General features: G+C 46.4%; 1 protein-coding gene across 1 annotated transcript in view; it reads left to right on the forward strand.

The window, feature by feature from the left end:
* Positions 1 to 23,867, forward strand: part of PAPPA (pappalysin 1) — a 244,615-nt gene that overhangs the window by 15,010 nt on the left and 205,738 nt on the right. The window contains exon 2 of the mRNA XM_012768795.3: positions 20,078 to 21,140. Coding sequence (XP_012624249.3) covers positions 20,078 to 21,140 — 1,063 coding nt within the window. The remainder of the gene's footprint in view (positions 1 to 20,077; positions 21,141 to 23,867) is intronic.

Genomic DNA, 23,867 nt, shown 5'->3' on the forward strand with positions numbered 1-23,867 from the left:
TCAACGCAGTACTAGCCATGTCCATAGGTGCTGAAAAAACTTTGTTAAATGAATGAACAATTGCACATGGCTCCAAATGAAGGAGAAGACAAGGTGATTGGAAGTGAGTGCTATGTAGAAAACGTGCTCTGAGAGTTAATAGCACGGGCCTTGGAGAGACCAAATAGTGAAGGCAAACACGTTGCCGATGGCATTGGCTGCTGGATACAGCCCTGGTCCCTCTGAGCTGACCAATCTGTTACTGTTATACTTGTGATTATATTGTTGCAATATTAATATATATTCTTACCACCTTTTCCCATCACTCTGCCTCCTTTTCTTTCAACAAGCCAGTGTATCACTTCTGCTAGCTTTAAGTCCTAGCTTTCCCCTGGTTCTCCTTCAGCCTCTCCAACCTCATCCCTGGAGAGAACTGCTAAAGAGCCAGGTGTAATTGTGTAGAATGTGACCATGCTTTGTGACGACAACAACAACACAATAGCAACACACACACACAAATAGAATGTGCCCATCCTCCATGACAACAACAACACAATAACAACACACACATGCACACACAAGTAGAATGTGCCCATCCTCCTGCAGCTCTCACCTGTGCTTTGGCGACCGGAGGATATAAGAGGAGGATGATGCGGGAATCACATCTGCCACGCTCAGGGACACCTTCCCAGGGCCCAGCACAATGAAGGATTCAACAAATATTTGTGGGCAGATATCTGCATGCATAAATGATGTAAATTTATCCAGTATTTTCCAGTCCAGTCTCCTCCTCAGTTCACAGATGGAGACTCTGATAGCAGGGAAGGCAAAGAAATCATGCCAAGTTCCACCCCAGGTTAGGGACAGAAAAGAGCCAGGGCCCAGGTTTCCTGACCACTCCATCTCTCCTACTGTATCATCCCGGGATTTGATCCCAGCTCTCTTGAACTTAGTCCCAAGGATTTTAGATCACTGGATTTTCTAGGTGGATAGGACCCAAACCATCCTTGTAAACTTGGGAAATCTGAAGTCCAAAGAGGGGGAGAGATTTGTTCAGGGCTCCACAGTGAGGTGGTGACAGCGCTGAGGCTTCCCAAGGAAACCTCTGTGTGTCTCCATATGTCAACAAACACAGTGCATGTGCCTGGCACTGTCAGATGTGGTGGTGGGCGGAACAGGACGGGTTCCTGCCCTCGTGGACTTTACTTTCTTGTGAACAGAGGAAGACAATAAACTAGATTGTAAGGAATTGCAGTTAATCGTGGGGAGTGCTATATAGGATGACTGGAGTAGTCAGGCTGAGGCTTGAATGACAGATAAGAAAGACAAGCCATGTGAAGAGGCAGGAGATGAGGGTTGGAGAGAAAGACAGAGACAGATGGATAAGCTGGCGAATGGACCACGAGGCAGGGCCAGTCCAGTATAGGGAAGGAGCAGGTGTGCAGCCACTGGGATGTGTACCTGGGGCAGCCCCAACCACGGAATCTGGATTTTTACCTAGTGTGCTAGGAAGTTATCAGAGAGCTACAAACAACACAGTTACAGGATCTAGTGTATGGATCCAGGGCCAGTAACTTTGGATCCAGTTACAGGATCCAAAGATCCCTCTGAACACCGTGTGAAGAATGGATTGCATGAGGCCAAGAGTGGCATCTCAATTGTAGCATTATCACAGTGTGAACTGATGGCTGATATTGTATTTTGCTTATAACTTAGTATTTGGGTTAATATCATCATCATATACTTCTTGCTAATACCAGGACCAAGTAAAATACCTGAATAGCACTCATATTTTAACAGAAGAGAAGGGAGGGAGTTCTTGCACTTGGGTTCAGGAGAACTTGGAGAGATTTGGGAACCCTCAGACATTTTCTGAGAAAATTTGAGGTTGTGCCTATTTTTCTGGAGTCCAAAATTTTCATTAGTTTCTTAAAGGGATCTGTGGCCCCCCAAATGGTGACTTAAATGCTGAAAAACAGGGGGCATACCAGGTCAATTCCTGAAGCCTGTTCCCAGCTTTAAAATCTGAACACTGTAGAAAGCTGTGAAAATGTGAATGTTGATGTTGAGTTGTCATATCAGACTGAGGAATTCTACTTTCCTTCATGTAGACCCTGTTGCAGTAAATAGAATTTGGAACTTTCCTTTTTTCCTCAGAGGAATAATCAGTTTATTCCTTAGAAATATAATCTTCAGCTTTGTTTATTCAAACTCTGGTCCCTGAGTTTCTCTGGGATTTTAAATAGGCAAATTCGCTTCAAATATGGCCTGAACTGGTCCTTCCCATCATTATTCACTGTGGACTTTACCCATGAATCCATGAACCCAGTCATCCATCCACTGTTCCATCAATCTAACCTTCCATCCATCACCTATCAACCAATCCTTCCCTCCCTCCCTCCCTCCCTCCCTCCCTCCCTCCTTTCTTCCCTTTTCCCTTCTTTCTTTCCTTCCTTCCATCTTCCCTTCCTCCTTTCCATCCTTTCAGCCATCTGCCCTTCCATCAGTCCATCCCCTCATTGATTCCCAAACTCATCCACCCTTCTTTTCTTCCATCTATCCATCCACCTACCCACCCACCTTTATGTCCATGTAATCTTTTGTTTACTGGGTTTTTGACCTAGGACTTGAGTGAAGAGTTAGGAGACTAAAATTCTTGTTTATATGCCACTGTGAGTTCTTGAAAAAAAAAAAATCCTCTGAGACACCTCCACTGAAACCTGTGCTTCCACAGAACAGAGTTTGAAAACCACTCACTTCAGAAGTTGAAACCTATTTTGAAAAACTTAAAGTGCTCTGCCTGAATAGCTATATTAATATAAGTATTCTTCTGTAGTGCTCCAAGTCTGGATCTAGACTTCTTTATCAATGCTAATATTTTAGATCAATAACAGTTTCTACCCTTAGCTTAGCAGGTGGTGGAAAACCAGTAGAGAATGTGAAATGGAGCCCTGCTTTTCTGGGGAAGGGCAGACTTCAAGGTGGGGACAGAGAAGAGAAGTGCCATTCACTTAGCTCCTAGGACTCTCTTCCCACAGCCTCCCCACGTCCTTGTGTACTGATGCCGAGCCACCTTCACAGTCCCTGTGTGCCCCTGGACGTATGATGTAGCAGTAAGCCCTCGTGGCACAGGGTTGTTTCAGTTTCCGAAGCATTTTCGACATGTACCTATCATATTCCCACTCGCCTTGTAAAACAAGCATTTTCATTTAATACAGTGAGGCCTTTGTATTCTCAACAACAAACACATGGTCTAAGGCTCTCCGACACAACCTGCCTTTTTCTCCAACCCCCCTTCCCACTCCCCCAGCCCCCGTCTGCCCTTACAAAGCCCAGTGTCAGCAGAAATATCTGTTTACAAACAAGGGCTCCGAGAGAACAGGATCAGTAGCTCAAACAAGCCTCTAAAACATGCCCCTGATTCTGTGCTTGGAACCTCTGTGGACAGTGTGTATTGCTGGCCGCAGCTCTTGAGGAAGGCTTCCTGCCTTTCCATCTTTCCGTCTGTCCTCCTGTCTGGTTGCCTCTATCTCCTTCCACTTACTCATTAAAGCCATGAGGAGCCTAGACTAGAGAGGCCGTCAGACGCTGGCCTGGGCCTCGTGGATATCTGGGAGACACAGCCCAGATGGGGACTCGCCTGCAAACAGCAAGGCAGACCCAGACACATCTGCCTGCAGTGTCATCTGAAGCAGAAGCTGATTGAAGGATTATTAATTGGGTGGATATAATAGTCACATGATAATCATGCAGCTCTAGACCATTTTTCTAGGATTATCAGTGGCTGAGGGGCCACTTTTTCCACTCTCTTGAACTCGAGTCTACTGTAGTGCCCTATCCCCTACATGTAGAAATGAAAATAGAGACTATATTTAATGCATAATGTGTGCCAGGCACTGTTGTAAGTATTTTGCGTATGGCAACTCTTTAATCCTCACAACGACCCTCTGAAGGAGGTACTATTATCATCCCGGTTTTCAAGATGAGACATAGGGAATATTAAGTGAGTTTCCCAAGGTCCACAGCAATAAGAGATAGAATCAGCCTGCAGAGTGTACATTCTCACAACTCTACCATAGACCTCTCTGGGTCAGGTCTGAACTCTGTAGCCTCATGTTTAACTTCCTCCCTGAACATTGTTTCCCAACATAACTTTTCCTACTTCCATACATCAGGGTTTCTCAACCTCAGTACTATTGGCATTTTGGAATGGATAATTCCTTGTCACGAGTTTATCCTGTGATGATGTTTAGCAGCATCCCTGGCCTCTCCCCACCAGATGCAGTAGCAAACCTTCCCTCCCCAGTTGTGATGATCAGAAATCTCGGTAGATGTTGCCAAACGTCCCCTAGGGGCAAAAGCTTCACTGGTTGAGCACCACTGACTTGCATGGACTTTTTTTTTTTTTTTATTGAACAGAATTACCTCATGTTCCTAGAGCATGTATTCCCACTTCCATGTTTGTTTCACATTTGGTTTCCCCCTTGTCCTAGAGGTGTCCTTGTCTACCTCCCCATCAGTCTTTCCTATTTGATAGTCTTTTGGTGCTTCGGCATCTTTTACAGCCAGAGAAGAAATACTAACCTGTCTAGGTTACTGACCTGCTTGTTTTATGCTTTGTTTGTTTGTTTAAACAAATGGTCATAACTTCCAAACTTTTGATTTAAAATCCCCTAAAGATTCCACAGTAGTCTTGGGTTCAAAACTCAGTTTGTTCCATGAATTCCACCAAATGTTATCAGGTATACCATGGGTCACGTCCCAAGCTGAGCACTCAGGGTATGAAGTCAAGGGAGATATGATCCTTGCCCTTCAAGGACTTTATGTGATAGACTATCAGGGCTGGAAAGGGACTTAGAGATCAACTCCCCATCTTCCTTCAGTCGACTAGATGGGGAAACCAAGAAACAGAAGGTAGGTGATATCTGATCAAGGTCAACTAGAGACCAGGATCAAGGTTGAGCTAATTATCCTCCCCCTAGTGGAACACAATTTAAATTCTGAAGTCCCAATGAGCATCTAAATATTATTTATCCCTCTAGAGCCTTTGAGTTGCGATAGAATTCGTGATTTTCTAGCAAATATCAAAATGATAGACATTTAACAGTCTATCAGCCCTCTCTCTTCAAAATTCTGGTCATATTCCACCCCCTTCATTAGTAACTCTTATGGCTGAATGACTCCAGGTGAGCACGGGGCAGGCAGTCCTGAGATACCTGGCTCTCGTGGCTCTGTGACTCTGTCAAGAAGAACAGCATATAATCTCTAGGTAATGATCCCCACCCCTCTCAGACTTTTTTCCTGAAAACCCACCAAAGATTTCCTCTTATCTGTGGAAGAAACTTCATGTGCCTTGGCATGTCATTGACAACGTCTTGCAATTTAGCCTTAGATGGCCATTGCTACTTCATTCCCCTCTGTTGCTGTGTGCACCCTCAATCCATCCAAAGCAGGTATCCTCCTCATCTCCAGAGTCACCTTCACATGACTTCATAGCTCTTGCCATTGTGCATGCTTCACCTTCTGCTAGGAAGTCTTTGCCCAAGATCTCCCCACCCAAGTCCTGCACCTCGTGTAAGGCTCAGCTCTTCTGAGACTTGTCCAGGAAAACGTTCCTGAGCCTTCTTGTCAGAATCAAGCATTCCTTCTGCCGAGCTCTGTTTGCTTGCACTTCTGTTCTAGAACTTGCTTTTTTATGCTTTGTTTATATATCACTTAAAACATCCCTTTGTTTTCCCCTGGCTGGGCAGCATAATTTAGAAGTTAAGGACATGACGTGAGGTCTGATTGATTGCCTGGGGTTGAACCTCACCTCTGTCACCTGCCAACAAGTTACTCAGGATTGGGCAAGTTATTTGGGCCCTCTGAGTCTCAGTTTTCTCATCTGTAAAATGCAGACAATAATATCACCCTTCCTGGATTATTATGAATGTTTCCTGATTTAATCTATGCAAAGGGCTTAGCACAATGCCAGGCACACAGGAATCACTCGGTAGGCATCAGCTATCGTTGCTCTCCCTGCCCTATAGAGCCGTTCCAGGTGGCAGCAGTCCCACAAAGAGGAGAGCTGCCTGTCTGGCCTCGTCCCTCTCTTATCTCCCTTTGCCATCTCTCTCCCTGAAAGGCTCACCCTGGGCTGTGTGGGCCAAGATGAGATGTGATGGCAGGCTCACCCGGGAGAGGAGCTTTTCTCTTCAAAGCTCAGCCCACACGGTCTGGGGTGTGTTTTTACATAACTTGCTGTTATGGGCCTGCTCAGGTATGAAATTCACGTCATTTGACTTGCCCATGTGGGAATCTTCCTCTTCCCTCTTGGCTCCTAGATTGGATACAGGTGCTCGGTCCCCCTCCCATTGCTGCATGGCAGCTGCGGAACCAAGGTCCAGAGATGGGATCAAGGCCAACCGCACGTCCATTAGGCACACTTGGCACGATGCCTGAGCTCCATCGAAAATGGTTTGATTTCTTTTAAAATCAGAAGAAATTAATATAATAATAATACATGCATGATAATGAATCCAGCTTCTCAATTACATTTGTCTTTGTAATAATACAATTATAAAGTATAATTACATTAATATATATGTGTGCGTATATATACATATATATATATATATTATATAAGTATTTAATTCATTTATTTAGGGAGGAAAGGGCCCCTGAAGGCAAAAGAGCCTATGGCCTCATGAAAGTCATGATATGAAAATGGATGAAAAGGGATTTGCCCAAGATTAACATTAACAGTACGTTAGTGGCAAATTAGGGCACACGGTCATGTCTTTTACTCCTAAGTGTAGAAGTTTTTCCCGGAATTTTTAAGAAAATCCCTAGAATTTATTTTACCATTGTCTTCTTCTTTCACAACTGAGAAAATAAGACACCAAAGAGAGGGTGTGACTTGCTTAAGGTCACACAGCTTAGTTGTACCAGCACACAGCTATGTTTTCCTGACTTCCTGTTACTCCTTTTGCTGTTTTACACAACCAAACTAACAACCACTGTTGCCAACCTTCCATTGTATGGATAGAAAAACTGAGGGCCAGGAAGTAGAAGGGGCTTACACAGTACTGCTGGGGCACACACTCCAGCTTCCAAGTCAGGGCTCTTGCTCCAGTACTGTGAAGAGTGTTTGAAACTTTGAAATCTACTCAAATCAGGTTTCCTCAGAAGCTTGGGGAACATAAGTCTTTCATTCATTCATCCATCTGTTCAGTAACTGTTTATTGAGGACTTATGTCCTGGGCACTTTATGGAAGGCTGTGTATGCAGAGTGGGGACAGACATGTGCTCTTCATCCTCATGAAGCTGACAGCGTAGTGGGGGAGACAGCCATGGGAGGGTGGCCTCAGAAAGGAGGTCAACAGGGAGAATTGCCGTGAAGGGAAAACCAGATCTGCAACCCAACAGCCAACGGCAGTGTTGGGGCTTGATAGAGGCTGAGGAGAAGAGAGATGCCCGGCCCCCCACGACTACCTGTGTGCACTGTCAAGACCCACGTGTCCTGTGGCTGGTGCAGAAAGATGCCTGGGTCAAAGGCTGACTCCAGCTGTCTGAGGATGGCAGATGAGAGGTGCACATCAATGTTTATGCACTGATGGTGCGGACTCATGAGCACGAAAGGTCTATCGGAAGACACAATACTGGCACTGGTCTTGAAGATGAGGAAAAAGAGAGGATGGAGCAGTAGGGAGGCATTTCCACCAGTGGAAAACAGTGTGGGGCAAAGTGAGAAGACCTACCCAGGGTGTGTCTCCACATTCAGAGATAAGTTGAGACCAGTGTCTGAAATGCAAAGTTGAAGTTGGCCTGTACCCTGAAGGAGTCAGAGAAAGGAGTGTTTGTCTGTTGGAGGAATAGTGAACAATAGGGTTTCAGGTGATGCTTTACAGGGTGTATCAGGAAGGAACGAAACTGCTGGAACATGGACCAGTTAGAAGAATTTTCCAATAATAGTGATGATGATGTATTGAGCATCAACTATATGCTTTTCCGTAGATAACATTACTAACTCTTTATGGTGGATAATAGCATGCTCATTTTACCAAGTAAGAAGGAAAAGCTCAAAGGTGATAGCTTGCTCAAATCTCATGTTATATGGCAGCAGAGCTGAGATTTGAAATCACAGCTCATCCCTCAGCTTGTAAAAATAAATGCCCCCTCTCTTTTATGAGCCTGTGATCGTGTGGATAGAACACTGTAGTATCCACATAGCCACATATAGATCATTCCTTCAGTGAGAATCTGTTGAGTACCTACTAAGTGCCACCATTATGCTAGGCAATATGGGATATATGCTTTCAAACTTTAAGTACAAACATGCATATGTACACACATATACACACATAAGCATACACATTTACACACAGGAATAAAAATGGAATTGTCAAGAGGATCCAAAATCTGATTATAGTAACAGTAGGGGAAAGTTACCATGTGAGGGAAGCTTCCTTTACTTCTCCAACAGTGTAAATGAGTGTCACTGTCTTGATTTCTGGAGTACTAAGAGGGAAGATCCCCGATATTTTTGTTGGTGGCATTAAATTGACATGTTTGCATGTCTTTGCAAGGACATGTAAAATATGCTTCTGGGCGTATAAGCCACATCTCTCTCCTCCCTCTCCTTCAGTTCTGTCTCCTGTCTGTGGTCCTTCCCATGTGCCTTTGTCTCTCTTGTCCTCACATACATGCATAACAAGGCCCCTTTCTTGGGTGCTTATTGTACACCACGTACTTTGCTAAGCATCCTATGCAGTGTCTTATTACATCCTCCCAACCAGAGTGACCCTGAGGTCATGACAGAGCCAGGACTTAACACAGCTGTGTTTGCTCCCAAATTATGCTCGTAACCACTGGACTTTCCCTTGTGCGTTTGTTCACGCAAACACCCTCACATGCACTCCTCTATTTTTTCTTTAAGGCATGCATACATAGAAGCATTTCATCAACATTAATTGGTACTCCCTTCTTGCTAATCAATTTGTTGACCCTAAGGATACCAAGAATATTCCTTGACCTTTGGAACCTCTCTTGCCTATGTTCATGGCTTTTACACAGCAGTGATCTTACTTGGACCAGCATAGGAACCCCAGAAACAGAAACTTCCTTTTCTTTCTAAAGTGGCTTCTTACGTAGACAGATGGAAGTTGTTGATTCTGTTTGGTGTGGAATGCGCATATACTGCTCTTCAACTTCAAATTCTCTTCCATTAGATTAACATAAAGTCACTGTACACACCTGGTTAGCAGTGTGGGTGGAGGTGGTGAGATTATCACACATGAGTGTGCCTGGAGGCGGGAGGTACAAACAGAGAGTATCAACATGTGCTGGGTAGTGACTTAGGGTTCAGGTTCTGGCTCTGCCCTCTCACAAGCTGTGTGACATTGGCCAAGCCACTGGGCCTCTCAGAACCTCAATTTCCCCTTTTGTACAAACAGAATCATCTTTTTTTTTTTTTTTTTTGATACAGAGTCTCGCATTTTTGCCCAGGCTAGCGTGAGTGCTGTGGCATCAGCCTAGCTCACAGCAATCTCAATCTCCTGGGCTAAAGTGATACTACTCTCTCAGTCTCCTGAGTAGCTGGGACTACAGGCATGTGCCACCATGCCTGGCTAATTTTTTCTATATATTTTTAGTTGGCCAATTAATTTCTTTCTATTTATAGTAGAGATGGGGTCTTACTCTTGCTCAGGCTGGTTTCGAACTCCTGACCTCAAGCAATCCGCCTGCCTAGGCCTTCCAGAGTGCTAGGATTACAGGTGTGAGCCACCACGCCCGGCCATAAGAATCATCATTTCTATTTTGCACCCTTTAGAGAACGTTGGTAGAAAAAAATGAAACAATTAAGGTGCTTTATACACTTTAAAATTTCAAGGAAACTTAAGATGCTTCTGTGTTGTTATAACTGATAAGAGTATATAATCAGTGTGAGAGAGATTAGAAAATCGACTATATGAGAAAACAAATATTCAACTTATTTTAAAAGAATTTTTGCTTATAATTTCAGTAGGAAGCAGTTCCTTGGTTAAGCCCTGGCTTTACAGTCAGAGAGCTAGATTTAATCCTACTTGTATTATTGCAAATCAAATGACCTTTGTCAAGACACCGTAACTCTCTGAGTCTCAGTTTCCCCACCTGTGCAATGGGACCAAGAGAACTTATAGAGTAGTTGTAATAATTCAATGAGATACTACATGTAAGCTTCTTGGCCTTGTACATGGCTCATCATAAACGGTGCTGTGTTTATTTCTTAGTAGGTTCATGTGGCTCTGAGTGGAACAAATCAGAATGGCAATTCTGGGGATACTGTAAGGAGGCGGGTATGGTAATAATAGGGCTTCTTAATTGCATAGTGTCAACTCCTATTGTATCTATATTGCACCAACAGAAGAACAGGCACTTGCATTAGCGAACAGCAGATCTCTAGCCAGAGGGTACAGTCTCTGTCTGGCCATGCTCCATGCTCCAAATGTCTAGCCAGGGCCTGATACAGTAGACACCCCATGAATACATGTTGAGTGAATCAGTGAATGGGTAAATGCATCAACCAGGCAGGACTTGAGGATGATAATTAGGGGAATGGAAGAGCCTAGGGAGAACACAGTCAACAGCCTCACACATCTCCATGGTGTCCAGTGGTAAAGGGCACAATGACTTTGAGGGTTCCTGGAGACCAGATCTTGGATCACTGGGTAGAAAGGAAAGGGAGGCAATTTGGGCTTAGTCGAGCAAAACACGGAGACATGCCGAGAGGGGCAAAGGCCATCTCTAGGCAAGAGGGAGTTCTCCGATTCTAGAAATATGAACAGTGTGATTCAGGCACAAGGTTAGGTGTTAAAGGGTGTGATCACATGGCCAGTGAGGGAATCTCCAGCCCTGACTCTGACTGATGCCATGAATGGTGAAGGGTTGGTCTTGGGCACGGCCCTAAAGGATGTGGACAGCAGGACAGTACCCATCTTTGCAGTGTTCTGAGAAGTGGTATCATTGTCTCCAGGGCTTGATGAGTGAGTGAGGAAAGGGGCTTGTAGGTCCTCAAGTCATCAAAATGACCAAAGATAGGGTATCTGTGCCAGGGTAGCCCCAACATCAGCACCACTTAGTCGCCAGGGTCTTATTTGTGCCACGTAACCTTTAAGGATGACAAAACTAAAATGCACTTCTCCCTCCACGCCCCTCCCTGCCTCCTGTTTCTCTTCTTTCTCCTTTGTCTTTTTTCCTTCTCCTCCTCCACCTCCTTTCTTAACTTGATATGCACCAATTTCATTGACAATGTGTGAAAAAGAGAGCAAGGAACATGCATCTCTATTTCAGAGAGCAGTGTCAGAAGGGATAGCGTTTAACAGCACACAGGAAGAAAAAACACAAATGGTCCCAATTCTGAGCAAGAGGGACAGACATACATTTGTTATTAATATCAATAAAAAGTGTAGCTATATTTATTGCATGCTATGCAAATGAGATTTGCATTCTCTCACGGAACCCTCAAAACGGCACTATGTGTTAAGCACTTGTTATTATCAGTTTATGTATCAGTAACATACTAGGAGACTCTCTAGGAGGTGAAGAGGTTTTGCCCAAGGCTACAGAGCTAACAAGGAGCAGCGCTGGGCTACAGACAGATCAGTCTGACTCCACAATCTGTGTGTTTTACCACTTGTTATGTTGCCAGTGGCCAGGAGCCAAGTCCTGATATGTTCATTATCTCATTATTTCCCCACTACAAATGTCAGAGGAAAATGTATCGTTTCCATTTTACAGACAGGAAGACTAATGCTAGAAGAGGTGCCCTGACTTTCCCAAGCCACCTAGCTAGTCAATGGTGGAACCAGTATTTGAACTTGGATCTGTTGGTCTGGGAGACCCTGACCTTCCTGTGTCCAAGATTGCTTACATAAGAGTAAAGGAGGTGGCTGGAGGGACAAGAGCCAGAGGGAATTACAGGTGCACCGCGATCCCTCAAGAGCACTCTGCCATCCCAAATGCACTGCCTAAGTCTGTACAGTGTTGTATATTATTCAAACCTATGGGTTTTAGGGACCCTTAGGCATATGCTTCTCAAAGTTGCCTCACACCTTGATAGCCTTAAATAGTTTACAAGGAAATATCTCCTTCCTCCCTCAAAAGAGATCTGTGAAGTGTACAGGATAAGACTCTTCATCCCTGGAGTACATGTGGGAAAACTGCGACTCAAGGAGGGGAATTAACTCATCCAAGATCACGCAGCTGGTAAAAAGGTGAACAGACCCATCTAGTCAGGGGAGGAGAGTGGGTGCAGATACCATCCTGGATGTTCATCCATAGCTCCATTGCAGTCCTGCAAAAGGAAAATCAGGTCCCACCCATATGTTAGCTCCTGAGATACCCCTGACCTTGTGAATTGCTCCACAGGATTACGTGTAATGCTCCTGCCCCTCTGATACCAGGAGACAGAGATGCCCCGCACCCAGTATAACTTGGTATAATCCTCCAGTCCTGTGTGGTTCACTTTAAGCCTCCTCCTTCCGCTGAGCCCAAGGGAAATCCTTTGAGTCGGGATGGACCCAGAGGGATGAGGAAGCTGAGGAACAGTCCCTCAGGTGTCCTCCTCAGTGACATCCCATCCCTCTTCTGAATGCCTGATGGTGCCGAGTCCCCCAGGTCATTTTGGTGGGTCTCCCCCCCAACTGAACCAAGTGCAGGGACCATGGGTATACTTAACCCAAATCTGTCTGTTTTAATCACTCTCCTCTGGACAGATAAAAGCTTTCCATAGGATTGCTCTCTCAAGCATTCCTCTGTGGCTTTGATACCGGCGATTAAATCATGGAAGCAAAACAAAACAAAACAAAAAAGGGACCAGCTCCAACCTTTAGCTTTTAATTTTTTTAGCCTCATGAAAGAAACCAGATTGTTGACCTAAATTCCCCCTTTCATCCCCTCATCCTGTCACCTCTGCTTGTATTCTCCTGGCAGAGGTCCCACAGCTAGTGGGCATCCTTAAATTGAAGGACCTGAAACCGCCTGCCTCCCTGCCTCCCAACGACCTTACATCTCCCACAGCGGGGACCAATGCTGGGATATGTGAAGTCACCAGGATCTCAGAGTCACAGAATCCGAGGTGGCAGGACCTCTGCGACCAGCTGGTGTAACCCTCCCATCTCATAGAGAGGGAAAGTGAGGAAGCCCAGAGAGGGAAGCTACTTATTTAGTGACCCACAGCACAGCCATGGCAGAGCCAGACACAATGACCTTGACCGTGTATTGGGGGTCATTCCCATTGAAGGAAAGCACCGCGGGTCGGGGCTTTGGCTCTGGATCCAGCATTGTGGTTCCCAGCTAGATCCTTGATGGGAAAATCACTTTGCCTCTCTATGCCTTAGTTTCCTCATCTGTCAAAGGAGTATTAATAAACCTCACTTCACAGGGTTGTCTGTGCTTAATAGAGAGACTACTACACCAAAGCTTTCAGAGACTGATGGTTACTATTATTTATTTGAAAATGCTACTTTTTTGCTGGCAGAAATGCCCTGGGTAGAGAGTTTTTCCCCCCTCCTATATCTACTCTTCCAATGAGAGAAAATAATAATACAAACAGGATATAAATTGTCATTTCTTGCTAATTCTCCTCCCTAGGCAGTGATGAAAGAAGTCAGATGTTATCAGAGCTCATTTTGCACTGAGTTGAACCATCCTGGGAAAACATTCTAGGAAAAAAATCACAGGACGGAGGCCTGGCTGGGATCTCCCTCAGCTGTGGAGGAACTTTGGAACTTGAAATCAGGAAACTAGAATTTCAATCCTTTCTACCACTTAATGCTCTGTGACCTTGGGCAGGGGACCTCACGTCTCTGAGTCTCAAGTTTTCTCATTTGTAAATAGTGCTTATCATACAAAGTTGCTGTGCAGATTATTTGAGACGCTTTGGCCTGGAAGCAGCTACCTATATGCTTAACACACAGCAGGTGCCTCAGAAATGCACATTCATGGGGAAACACTGAAGCTTTCCCCCTTGAGGAAAGTTTCTTGTGTGTGGTGACCATACCACCAGTTTTTGTATCTTCCTAATAGATCTTCTTCTACTCAAAGTAGGAATTGAGTAAATTGAGGCATTGAGTCATAATTAGAAAAAGATTCTGAACTGGGAGCAGGCAGTGGAAGATAAACTAGATTTCAGAAAATGTTCAGTGGGAGAGCTTAGGAAACTTGTTGCATGAGGGTGTAATAGTTTTCTAGGACTGTCATAACAAAGGACCACAACATAGGTTGCTTAAATGACAGACATTTATTTTGTTTACAATTCTGGAGGCTAGAAGTCTGAGATCAGAGTATCAGTGGAGTTGGTTTCTTCTGAGGACTGTCTCCTTGGTTTGCATATAGCTCTTTTCCCTGTATTTCCCACGATCTCTCTGTACATGCTTGGGTCCTAAGTTCTTCTTATAAGGACACCAGTCATAATGGCTTAGGACCCACCTAATCATCTTACTTTAGTTGAATTACCTCTTTAAAGTCCCTATCTCCAAATACAGTCATAGTCCAAGGTTCTAGGGGTCACAATTTCAACATCAGATTTTGGGGGAGAGGAGGAGACACAATTTAGCCCATAACAGATGAAAAGGAACATCAAGGCAGCGAAGAGTGTGAGAATAACCTTGGGGAAAAAAAGTTCAGTATAGACACTGGAAGTTGGAAGAAACCTGGGTCAGACACCAATAGGCAAGGAGGCTAGAAACACAAGTCCTGAGGCTGAAGAACCAGCTCAGGAAGGCACCCCAAATTCCAGCTAGACAACCGGGCCCAGGCAAGTCTCACATCCCAGTGAAGTGGGACGAGCCCAGTAGAGCAGATGACTCACTGCTAATAAAGAACCATTGATTCTTAGTTAATTTTTTAGGCCCAGGCAGAAGAATGGCATGGACAGACACCTCCCGGCTTGTAGTGCAATACTACTTGCTTGTGTGGGTGCTGTAGAGTTTATAGGAGTATGTCTTGTGGGGGTCATACCTTAAAGCAGCCCACAATCAAATGTCTGGCACTTTGCCCTTGAGAACCTGAGTCTGGGAATCCTACAGGCCTGGATTCAAAGCTGGGCTGCCTTGGCCAATCACTTCCTTTTCCCCAGCCTCAGTTTACACTGAAGAGTGGACAGTGCTGATAGCTTTGTTGTGAAGATTAAGTGAGAGAATTAATGCAGAGCACTCGGCACTTAGTGAGTTCTGGATAAAGGGTAACACATTCTTGTAGAGAAGGCAGAAATAAGGAGGTATCCCCCCTCCCTTTCTGTCTTTCCTTATTTTTCACTTTCAATGACAAACTCTAGGGAGCACCTACAGCAGACCCAGCTCTGTGTTGGAGGTTGGGCGCGTATACACGAAGCAAAGAGACACTGGGAAACAGAGACGTCGAGTAAGTACTTTAGTGATGAGTTTTAGGGTAGGACAGAATAGGATGAATACATGGGAGGAAGGTTTGTTGGTGCCGGGGATGGTCAGACAAAACTGCCCTGGTTAGTGTCTAAACTAGTAATCCTTAGAGGATGCTCTCAAAGCCCAGAGTATTCTCCCATACTCTGTACATTCCGGGTCCAGGTTCTGGCAAACCCCCTGCATGCTTTCTGCCTTTGGGCTTTTCTCCTTCGTAGATGTTCTTGCTGTCTGGGGTGAGGTTGAGTGGGTAGATGAGAAGAAAAAGAGGCAATAAAAATAAATAAATGGCAAGTCTCTGGGAACATAGGAACCCCTTTTCACATCAAGTATAGCTGCAAGAGGATAGGGGTGCATTAGAACGGCCAGGTGACCTGGGTTTGAGTGGCCCATTCCTTAACAGGAAGCCCATGACAAGTCCCTTTCCTGGTCTGGGCTTTGACCTCCCCCTCCGTGCAATGTGCCAGGATGTGTTATTGGTCTGGAAAAGGATTCTTGTCTACAGCCATACCACTCTGAGTGCACCCAGTCTTATCTGAAAAAGGGCTCTTGCACATTTTCCTTGTCTGGTTCTATGTGCTTATATCATTGAGGCAGGTATATGCTAATTATATGTAGATTGCATGCAGAATTGTGTGTGACCTTCCGTCTTGCCACGTGGGAATATATCCTCTGGGAGCATCCTCTCGTTCCACACAGATGGTGCTGACTTCAGACTGACTTGTGCTGTATTTTTCACTACATCTCTGTTTTCCTGGAGAAGTGTGGGGAGGGGATGTGTGGAGAGATGCAGAGTGCTCTGGTGTCCTCCAGAGAACATTGTTCTGTGTCCTGCATGGAGATACGTGGAGGAGAGGGAAGCTAAGAATTGCGAGCACTGGGAATGCCGTAAGGCATCCAATTCAAATCAACACCTACTTTTGAGAACCTTCTACTTACAAGGAAGCATTCTAACAGTGAACAAAAGAGCTCTTAAATTCTAGCAGGGGATCATTTTAGTCAGACCCCTCCTTTTACAGAGAAGGGACATGAGGCTCCACAGCATGAAGAGGATGGTATGACTTGTTCCAGGCAAGGTTACCTGGGACAGGTAACTGAACCCAGACAGGTTCAGGTTCAGGTAACTGAACCCAGATCTCTGGTGCCCAAGCCCTGGTTCTGGGCTGGTAGTACAAGAGTGCTTTCCTCCCAGACCCCCAAAATGTGACTGCTGTTGAGCGAGCTATTTTCATACAGAAATAACTCCCCATCACCACTCTACACCCCCATCCCTACTGAAGCTCAGTGATTTTCTTTCGCCACTTACACCCCAGGTAAATATTTCCCTCTGAACTTCTAAAGCCACTGCTTCAAGGTTCTCATTTCCCTTAATGTGTTTCCTCTTGGTTCCACTGAAAACCCTCTCTTTGCCCTTCCTCTCTGTTTCCTGGGGCTAAGCCACCCCTCATTGCTGAGCTCTGTGTTGCGGAATCTGCCTTTTCTCACTTCTTCCCCCTTCTCTCTCAATTGCAAACAGAGGTGGCCTGAGATCGGGTCCCAAGCCCCCGGAAGGTTCTGAACTGAGGGCACCCTACAGATGTGTAAACATTTTACCTTGCTAACCAGGCCAGCCGCCTTCCAAAGGCAACAGGAAAACCAGGGACTGGGAGCCCCTGGCAAAATAAAAACCTGCAGGGAGAGAGAGAAAAAAAAGAGAGAGGGGAAAAGGATCCTGTTTCAGATTTTAATTCTCTCATTAGAAGACCCTTCATTTTCTTTTTATGAGGGAAGGGGCTAAGCTGGGGGAGGGAGAAGAGGTGAGCTAGGAAGTGGGGCGGGGGGGGGGGCATGTATGTGGTGACTCTAGGAACTGTAATTCTAGTTGGTTCCCGTAGTGGACAGCAGCACGTGGATCTGGGGCAACCCACTCCAAATTCAGAGTCAGATCTTGGGCTCTGGAGGGAGTCAGTAGCAAGGCAGCTTTTAATATGTAGTCTCCTGACATCATCTAAGCTGACAGCGACCTATGATGTCTAAGTAGGGCTTGCCAGTGGGTTTGAGGAGGACTTGGGCTTTTTCAAGCCTTCATCCTGCTAGCCCTTGATACATCAGGCAATATGTCTTCAGGGTCCCCCCTCTGTCCCTCCTTCAGGCCTTTCTGGCTTTTGTTTCCAGTCATTTCCTATTTTTTTTTTTTTTCATCTTTGACATCTCTCCTAAGCCGTCTAGCATCTTAAACATGAACTCTCATTTGGACAGCCATGGTATGCTGAAGATGCTATGTCCGCTATGTCTTTTAAGTATGACAACATATTTAAAGGCAGATACAGAAGAAGGAATCAAGCCATTTTGCCCCAGAAGTACAGCTAGTAATTGTTGTCGTCAGGATCCAAAGCAGATTACCCTGAGTCCAAAGATCCTGCTTTCTACTCTGTCAAGAACCCATTCCGTCCTCCCATTCTCTCTGTCCTTTAGCCACAGAGATATAAATTAGTGCCTTTGATTCTGTTTGCTCTTCAAATCCCTGCCTTTTTGCCTCTCCTGCTCTGTTTAGAATCATTCCTGTGCCTGCTATGGCAAGATGCTGGGCAGGTTACCGAGATGACCCAGACACAGTCATTGCTCTCAAGAAGCAAACGGTCTAGCAGAGAGGAGGGAACAGAGAGGATGCCGGCAACTCTGAAACCAGAGAATGACTGTCAAGTTTCCTAAAAGTGAAGTGAGTTCAGAGCAGAGAATGATGACTACTCACAGGGCAATCACGGAGAGCTTCTTGGAAGAGGTGTCTTATGTGTCAGTCATTGGGAAATCTGGAGTAAAGAAAATCAGACTGACCTTGTGTGTGACGGGGAATTTCATTCCATCCTCTCCTTTGCCAGATGAGGAACCGAGACCCAGAGGAGGAACTTGTTGCTTTTGCAAGGTCTCCCTGACTGTAAGAGCAGGATGACTCTGTAAGGAGACTCTGCCCATCACCTGAAAGACTTTGGGGTGGGGAGTGGGAGGAGACGTGTAGGTGGGCCTAGATGCCCGGCCAATACTGCTGGCCACGTCAGCAGCTAACAGAGAGATTTACACGAATGCTAAGGTCCCAGTGCCCACACAGGAGTGAGGACAGTGTGGGCCTCCTCCACTGGCTTTGCTGGAAGCTCTTTGTGCTCATTTGCCGAGCGCTCACGGCAGGTGCACGCTCAGAGTTATGGTGACCGCGACGATTCTCCAGCTGAGAGTAGGCACCGTCCTTCTAAATGAGCATCTTTTATTCCCTCTCTTTCTCCTCGCACCTGGCCTCATACATCAGCTAAAACTTAAAATGCACTCTTAATTAGAAAGTCCTCTTCCCCATTCAACAGCTGCATCTGTGCCAAGGACACTGGGCACGTTCCAGAAAGGCTGGGGTTGGTGAGTATAAAAATAATTAGATCCAGAGAGAATCCACTAAGCTACTTCCTGGGATTCCCAGAGTAAGTCTAGAGATGCCTGGCTTGGAACTTCCCCCAAATATCGAACTAAAGCTTGTGACATGCCCCAGGTAGAGGGGGTGTGGCTCAGATCCCTGGGGACATTAGTGAGGCAGGGGAGGTGCCCTAGAATTAGTGCACAGGGACAGTGAATCCTGGGGTTTGATGGATCTAGGATCCACTTACCAACTAGCTAACCTTGAACCTGCCTCTTCTCCTTTAATTCCCATGTCCTCATTGGTTAAATGAGAAACTTAGTATTAGCACTGTAGGAGTGTTACATGGATTAAATTAACTAGTGCATATACAGACCTTAGCACGATGCCTGGCCTGCCATAGAGGCTTGGGGGATTTTGTTCATTATTGTCAACTCTTATGTAGGCGTCCCCAATATCTTTCCATGTTAAGAGAGCACTCATTTTATACATATAGGCATTAGTGTTGGGGAGGAGCAAGCTGAATTGGGTCTCAGGAAGTTTGTCAATGACTCGGTGTAACCAGACAAATGGCTCCTCCCATTCTGTGGGTCCCAACTCCCTCGCCTTTTAAGCAAAGGGGTTGGAGGATACAATCTATAAAAGTCTTTCCCGCTTGGCTATCAAGTGTGTTTCCTTTCTTTGAGGACAAGGCTAGCCAAGACTCCTATTAGAGAAAGAAGCTCCGGCATTTCAGCTCTGGTCCGTTACTTTTCAGGCCAACTTTCCCGACAGCGCAACCCCACGGGTCATTTGGTGACGGCTGAAGGCAGATGCACACTGTATAGCAGGGGATGCCTTTGTAAAGGATCATCTTCTATCCATTATCATTTGCCTCTGTCTCTCCTCTCACCTCATACATCATCCTACACCGAAAATTCCCTCTTCATTAGAAAGTCATCTTCCCCATGCAAAACCATGGTTTTCATGTTTTCATTATTATTGCTATCGTGGTGGCGTTTTCTTTAGGTGAAGTACCCATTCTTCAAACAAAAATCTTTCTTGTAGGCTTCATACTCAAAACCAGTAAAAGTGGAATAGCATGGGTTAAAGTTGTGGTGAGAACGTCCCACACCCAGCGTGCCCACCCTCTCAGCTCCTCCAGCCCTCGCCTTGGCCTCGGGGTGGTCCCAGAGGCACCATTAGTGACTGCCAGGGTCTCACGGACCACTTTGCAAGCCACTAGTCCAGGACATCCTGATATGACTTTTATCAGAGAGAAATGACACGCCCTCCTCTTCTTCCATCCTTTACTTATTCATCTTTCTCTTTTGGGGCCACATAGGGCTGTATGACAAATGTTCTTATACCTCGCGTGACCGAGGATGGGTCGTGGGCATTCACACCGTCGGTGACCAAGGCAACAGAGACCCACGCTACTTTTTCTCCTTGAAGACGGACCGGGCCCGGCAAGTGACCACCATCAATGCCCACCGCAGCTACCTCCCAGGCCAGTGGGTATACCTAGCTGCCACCTACGATGGGCACTTCATGAAGCTCTATGTGAATGGTGCCCAGGTGGCAACCTCTGGGGAGCAAGTGGGTGGCATCTTCAGCCCGCTGACCCAGAAGTGCAAAGTGCTCATGCTGGGGGGCAGCGCTCTGAATCACAACTACCGGGGCTACATCGAGCGCTTCAGTCTGTGGAAGGTGGCCAGGACTCAGCGCGAGATACTGTCCGACATGGACACCCACGGCCTCCACCCTCCTCTACCTCAGCTCCTCCTCCAGGAGAACTGGGACAATGTGAAGCGGACCTGGTCCCCCATGAAGGACGGCAACAGCCCCCGAGTAGAATCCAGCACCGCCCATGGCTTTCTGCTGGACACGAGTTTGGAGCCCCCTCTGTGTGGGCAGACGCTGTGTGACAACACGGAGGTCATCGCCAGCTACAACCAGCTCCCAAGCTTCCGCAGGCCCAAGGCGGTGCGCTACCGCGTGGTCAACCTCTACGACGACAGCCACGAGAACCCCACGGTGAGCCGCCAGCAGGTGGACTTCCAGCACCGGCAGCTGGCTGAGGCCTTCAAGCACTACAACATCTCCTGGGAACTGGAGGTGCTGGAGGTGAGCAACTCCTCCCTGCGCCACCGCCTCATCCTGGCCAACTGCGACATCAGCAAGATCGGGGACGAGAACTGCGACCCCGAGTGCAACCACACGCTGACCGGCCACGATGGCGGCGACTGCCGCCACCTGCGCCACCCCGCCTTCATGAAGAAGCAGCAGAACGGGGTGTGCGACATGGACTGCAACTACGAACGCTTCAACTTTGACGGCGGAGAGTGCTGTGATCCCGAAATCACCGACGTCACTAAGACGTGCTTCGATCCCGACTCTCCGCACAGGTAAGACCTTACCGGGCAGAATACATCCCGTTGAGAGCTGAACTTCGTGTCCCCCGTTTTCTAGATAAGGTGCCTGAGGAATTTTCCAATTCACACAGCAGCCTCATGAGCGAGGTGAGTCCCTCAGGTCTCGTGGGGACCACAGGCAAACAGAGTTCAGTACAAACATATATGTTGAGTGTCTGCCATGGGCTCTGAGGGAAGACAGGGCTCTGTCTTCTCAAAGGACTCAAGGTTTACATTGGGTGACATGAGCTGAGTACAGATAGGTAGCTGTCGCATTGTATGTGGCCGAGTGGGTAAGAGGTGTACTGTCCACTAAGGTAATCCCTAGCCACATGTGACTGTTCGAATCTGTTAAAATTAAACACAATTTAAAATCCAGTCCTGGGGTTGCACTAACCACATTTCAAGTACGCTGTATTTGCATAGGGTAGTGTCTACCATTCCAGGCAGAACGATCTAAAGCACTTCTGTCATCACAGAACGTTCTGTTGGGCAGTGTTAGTGGAGAAGTGTTAGCTGGGGCTAGACAACCTGGGTTCAGATCTCAGCTCTGCTACTTCCTCACTTTGTGACCCCTATCATGCTGTTTCTTCATCTGTAAAATGGGGAAAAAATGACAGTAGCTATTTTGTCAGGTTGCTCTGAGGATTAATTGAGAGAGGGCATATGAAATACATTCTCTCTTGCAGTGGCTAGCACATAACTTAATTCTCAGTAAGTCTATTGGTCATGACTTACGTAATGAAAGGCAGTGTGTTGTGTTTAGAGACTGCCCTAGGAGATTAGAGAGAAAATGTTGACTTGTAGCTTGACAATAGTAGGGAAGCCTTTTTTGAGAGAGGTGGCATTTGTTCAAGATCTTTAAGAATAGGTATAATTTGAGGTAGACTCAAAAACAAGTCTAGAAAGCTAATGAACAATGAAGTCAATAGAAGAGGTATAACAGAGCAAGTCTAGAGATAGAATGTCAACTTGAGGACCACAGGTAAAAAAAAAAAAAATGCAGTGTATTTGGGATTCGTGTTAAATGAGTAGATTTTAGCTGCACTTGCTACAAAAACAAAAAAAAAAGCAGGAGGTAACTGTGAGATGATGGTGTGTTAATTTATTTCACTATAGCAACCTTTTTGCTATCCACATGTATCCCATAACATCATGTTGTATGCCTTAACTATACACAGTAAATGACATTTACTTAAAATTAGGTATAATCTGGATATCAAAGATTGGTTTGCAAGAGAAGGGAGGACACAACGAGCAGAGGCACTTTATTCTCACATATCGCTGCGAAGAGGGCAGAAATGTGGTCTAATGCCTCAGCCTCTGCCATGGGGTATTGGCTAGCACCAGTAATCCCAAAGTGGAAGCCAAAGGTGAACCCCAGGGTGACTTGTATTCAATGTGGGACCCAGAATAACTAGTTTCAAGCCAGAGAGACAGTCAACATCCACTGTCTTGTTTTTCCCAGATTCGAGCTGAACTTTCCTATTCTGTCCAACACACAGGACCCTGGACTTGCTGATGGCTCGAGCACATTTGCCAACCTCTGCAGGTTTTCTGCTGACTCTTCTCTTTATGCCTCTCTCAAAAGAGCAAGGGCCTCCGTGCACAGACAAAATACCTATGTGCAAAGGAATGACGATGCTGGCAGGAGAGCGTCCTGCCTGGCAGCAAGTCAGGAAGCACGTCAGCTCAGCCTCCTGGCACCAGGAGGGGCCTGGACTCTCACCTTGGCTCTGACACTTGAGTAGCCCATGTGAGAAGAAGCCGTGGTGTGTGTGGCCAGTCCCTTCCAGGTCACAGGGCATTGTCATCTTTGCTCTCATTTGGGCCTTGCCAGAACTTGGCAATGGAGGCAAGGCAGGGGTTAACACTTGCATTTGACTGATGGGGAAATGGAGGAAACTTAGAGAGGGAAGCACCTTAGCCGAGTCCACAGGTCAAGAAAGTTACTAGGCTAAATCACAAATGCAAGTCTTCCGTGATCAGGGTAGTGTGTGCTCTCCACTGAGCTAGACCCCCAGGGGGTACCTCTGTGCCCAGGTAGAGTGGGGGGTGGGGTGGAGAATGGGCATAGCTGGAAGTCAGAATCATCCATTCATTTCTACATCCATTCATTTGCTCTTTCATTCATTCGTACAACAAAAGTTTATTCAGCACCTGGCAAGTGCCAGGAAGGTGGGGTACCCTTAGCCCTATTTTGCTGAAGGAAATCCAGGATTCAGAACGATGAAGAGACTGACTTAAGGTCACCCCACTAATAAATGGGTAGGTTGGATTTGAACCCAGGGCTACTTGTTTCAAAGCTCCCACTGAAGGGGTATATGTTTAAATCTGAGGAACAGTAAGGGGCAGATTCGAGGACGGGGTTGACAGACAGGGTGGCTTTACAAAAGCCTTGGGAGAAAGCCGATGACTATGGCTGGGCAGGACCAAGGGCAGCTGGCCCCTGCGGGGAGCCGTGCTGGGGAGTCGGGGCTGGGGGGCCCCAGGTTCCAGATACCTCGCAATCAGCAGACAGCCCTGGCAGGCTCCAAAGGCCTCCTCTTTTCTAAGTCACGGGACTGCATGCCCAGAATGTCTGTGAGCGGCCATGTGCCAGCTGTGACCGCTGCTGTGACCAGGGCTTGTTTGTTTGCTGGCTGGGAAATCCGTGTGCCCTCGCTGAGCCCCACCAGGCCATGTGTCACCTCCCGATGAGGCGGGAGGTTACTAGGCTCT

This window comes from Microcebus murinus, chromosome 12, assembly GCF_040939455.1.
Source record: "Microcebus murinus isolate Inina chromosome 12, M.murinus_Inina_mat1.0, whole genome shotgun sequence".
NCBI classification, from domain to species: domain Eukaryota; kingdom Metazoa; phylum Chordata; class Mammalia; order Primates; family Cheirogaleidae; genus Microcebus; species Microcebus murinus.